The following is a 3,785-nucleotide window of genomic DNA, read 5'->3' as shown; positions in this document are numbered from 1 at the left end:
AGTTTCAAGAGTATAACAGAAGAATTATCAGTGACTGCTTTCGAGGAAATCGACCTATTAGTGAAATGGCTCGGTCCAGATTCGTCAAGGTTTTCACAAAGTATAAGATCGTCAAACGTAAATAATCCATCGATTGGACTTGTTCGTATCTGGGAGAGGCTCAACGAAAGGTTCGGGAGACCAGAGATGATCGAATCAGTTATTAAAGGCAAACTTCAGAAATTCGCTAAAATTGGAAGCAAGGACACATCACGTTATCATGAACTGTTGGACATTCTCGTTCAGATAGAATCTTCAAAAGCAAATCCTGAATATGCTAATTTACTGTCTTATTTCGATTCATCGTCAGGGATTAATCCGATTGTTGAAAAGTTGCCTTACAACATCCAGGAGAAATGGACATCTCGAGTATCTAGATACAAAACTGACTATCATGTTCCATTTCCGCCGTTCTCGTTCTTCGTGAATTTCATCAGAGAAATTTGTACAATCAAAAACGACCCAGCATTTAACTTTCATAATACAGACAATGCGTATTCCAAGAAACAAACTTCAAATCGTCGAAATGATCATAGTGCAACTACGGTATTCAATCGTAGAACTAATGTGAATGTCGGAGAGAAGGAAAACGGAGAATTTGAACTTTGTCCTTTACACAAATCAAAGCATAGTTTAGCAACTTGTAGGGCGTTCAAGGCCAAAAGTTACGATGAGAAGAGACAAATTTTGAAAGACCATAGAATTTGCTTTAAGTGTTGTCAGTCGTCAAAACACATTTCACGGAACTGCACAGCAACGATCAAATGTAATCATTGTGACAGTAAAAATCATGTAACGGTAATGCATCGTCCCGAGAAAGCCGAAATTCCTGATGGCGGGGAGTGCTCATATCCTCAAACTTCGTTCGAAAACATTTCATCTAAGCGTACGTCTCTAAGTGATTTCAGTGGCAAGTCGTGTGGTAGTGCCGTACTGGTTCGTCTGTATCCGAGGAATTTCCGGAAAAAGTGATGAACGTCTATGCGATCTTAGATGATCAGAGCAATAAAACTCTTGCTAAACCAGAACTTTTCAATCAACTTGGTATTGACACTGATAAGCTTCAGTATACAATGTCGACATGCGCTGGTCGAACAGTAATGTCAGGAAGATGCTAGTAACCTCGTCGTCGAACCTATTACTGGTGACAATAGTTTGAATTTACCTTCAATTATAGAATGTGCTAATATTCCTAACGAACGTTCAGAAATCGCTACACCAGATGTTGCGGCATCCTTTTCGCATCTTAAGGAAATAAGTGAATACATAACAATACTGAACAGCGAAGCTCAGATACAACTGTTGATCGGACGCAATGTTCCAGAAGCACATCATGTTTTGAAACAGATTACAGGTCCTAAAGGAACTCCATTTGCTCAGAAACTAATGTTAGGATGGGTGATTGTGGGTGACATTTGCTTAGGACAAGTTCACAAACCCAAGACTATAAACGTAAATAGAACTCGTGTGATGACCAACGGTAGAGGAACGATATTCGAACCTTGTGCGAACACTCTATTCGTGAAAGAACGTGTCAAGAAGGAAGTTGATACAAGACAACAAAGTGAACCTTGGTTTTCCGATGGTGACGTATTCCGTAAAACTAAGGACGATGAAAAGGTAGGGATGTCAATAGGAGATCGGGAGTTTCTCTCAATGATGGACAAGGAATTCGTAAAAGACTCAAGTGACCACTGGTCAGCTCCATTGCCGTTCAAATCGAACCGTCAACGTCTACCTAATAACAGGGAATTGGCATTGAGACGAGCTCACACATTAGACATTTCGCTCAAGAAGGACCAGACGAAACGTGCTCATTTTGTTGAATTTATGCGTAAAATTATCGACAACAAAGCAGCTGAAGTAGCTCCACCTATTAGTGATGATAAAGAATGCTGGTATTTACCCCCTTTTTGGATAGTGATGATAAAGAATGCTGGTATTTACCCCCCTTTTGGATAGTGATGATAAAGCCCTTTTTGGATAGTGATGATAAAGAATGCTGGTATTTACCCCCCTTTTGGATAGTGATGATAAAGAATGCTGGTATTTACCCCCCTTTTTGGATAGTGATGATAAAGAAGATAGTGATGATAAAGAATGCTGGTATTTACCCCATTTTTGGATAGTGATGATAAAGAATGCTGGTATTTACCCCATTTTTGGATAGTGATGATAAAGAATGCTGGTATTTACCCCCTTTTTGGATAGTGATGATAAAGAATGCTGGTATTTACCCCCCTTTTGGATAGTGATGATAAAGAATGCTGGTATTTACCCCCCTTTTTGGATAGTGATGATAAAACCCTTTTTGGATAGTGATGATAAAGAAGATAGTGATGATAAAGAATGCTGGTATTTACCCCTTTTTTGGATAGTGATGATAAAGAATGCTGGTATTTACCCCCTTTTTGGATAGTGATGATAAAGAATGCTGGTATTTACCCCCTTTTTGGAGTCCCAACAAACCACATCAAATAAGAGGCGTATTTGACTCATCGGCAACTTTCAAAGGTGTGTCTCTAAATAGCATTATGATGACCGGTCCGGATTTAACAAATAGTCTCTTAGGCATTCTTCTACGAAAGGAAAGATAAGATAAGCTGCAACAGTCGACATTGAACAAATGTTTTATCAGTTTTTCGTGAATGAGAATGATAGAGATTTTTTGCGTTTCTTCTGGAATAGAGACAATGATCCCGACAACCCTCTTATTGAATTTCGCATGTGTGTTCATGTGTTTGGAAACTCTCCCTCTCCCGCTGTGGCTACATATGGACTAAGACGCACAGTTGAGAATTGTGATCGGTTGTATGGATCGGACGTCAAGTCTTTCATCGGTAGAGACTTCTATGTGGATGATGGATTCATTTCGATGCCGGATAGTAATACAGTCGTAAATCTAATTAAACGAGCGCAACAAGTACTAAGAACGGACGGAAACATCAGACTGCACAAAATTACGTCAAATAGTGCCGATGTTATGAAAGCATTTCCGGTCGAAGATTTTGGAAAAGAGATGAAAGACCTGAATCTCGGTGAAGATATTTTTCCGATTCATCATAATTTGGGATTAGAATGGGACTTGAATACCGACAATTTCATATTCGGTCCATTGGAAGGCGACAAACCTTTCACTCGCAGAGGTATTCTCTCATCCTTGAATAGTATTTTTGATCCGATTGGATTTTTGTCACCGATTACGATAAGTGGTAAAATTTTGTTACGAGAAGCATCGCCACCTGGAACTGACTGGGATGAGCCTTTATCATCGGACATTCAAGATAAGTGGATTGCATGGAGAAATTCAATTGTGACATTGAAAGACTTTCGTATTCCACGCATGTATTTTCCTTGCTCCTTCAGTGAAATGAACAATCTTGAAGTCTTAGTATTTTCCGATGCCCCTTAGAAGGCTATTTCTGCTTTTACGTATTTACGAGGTGTCGACGATGAAGGACAGCTTCATATAGGATTTCTCATGGGTAAATCGAAGCTTAGCCCAGCAAGCGGGAATATGATACCCCGACTTGAACTTTGTGGTGCAGTCATGGCTACGGAAATTGCTAGTATTGTATCTGACAACTTGGATATTCCTCTTGGAGCAATCAAGTATTTCTGTGACAGCAAAGTTGTATTAAGTTATATCGGGAACAAGACGAGAATAAGAACAGCAACAATATGAAAAGCCTGTTTCTTTTTGGCGAAACATAATACAATTAACCTTGTATGCTTGGAACACCATA

General features: G+C 39.4%; 1 protein-coding gene across 1 annotated transcript; it reads left to right on the top strand.

The window, feature by feature from the left end:
- The first annotated feature begins 2,665 nt into the window (after positions 1 to 2,665).
- LOC148623446 (uncharacterized) lies at positions 2,666 to 3,451 on the top strand. Its single transcript, XM_088564853.1, has one exon. The coding sequence runs from the start codon at positions 2,666 to 2,668 to the stop codon at positions 3,449 to 3,451; it is 786 nt and encodes a 261-aa protein (XP_088420979.1).
- Positions 3,452 to 3,785: the final 334 nt, after the last annotated feature.

This window comes from Perna viridis, chromosome 2 (genome assembly GCF_037379345.1).
Source record: "Perna viridis isolate PV_CMFRI_1.1 ecotype Kerala chromosome 2, ASM3737934v1, whole genome shotgun sequence".
In the NCBI taxonomy this organism is placed as follows: domain Eukaryota; kingdom Metazoa; phylum Mollusca; class Bivalvia; order Mytilida; family Mytilidae; genus Perna; species Perna viridis.
Note: the sequence above shows the minus strand (reverse complement) of the source record. Positions and strands in the feature narration are given on the sequence as shown.

Excerpts from the sequence above, each read along its gene's own strand:
- LOC148623446 (XM_088564853.1), top strand. The coding sequence starts at position 2,666 with ATGTTTTATCAGTTTTTCGTGAATGAGAATGATAGAGATTTTTTGCGT.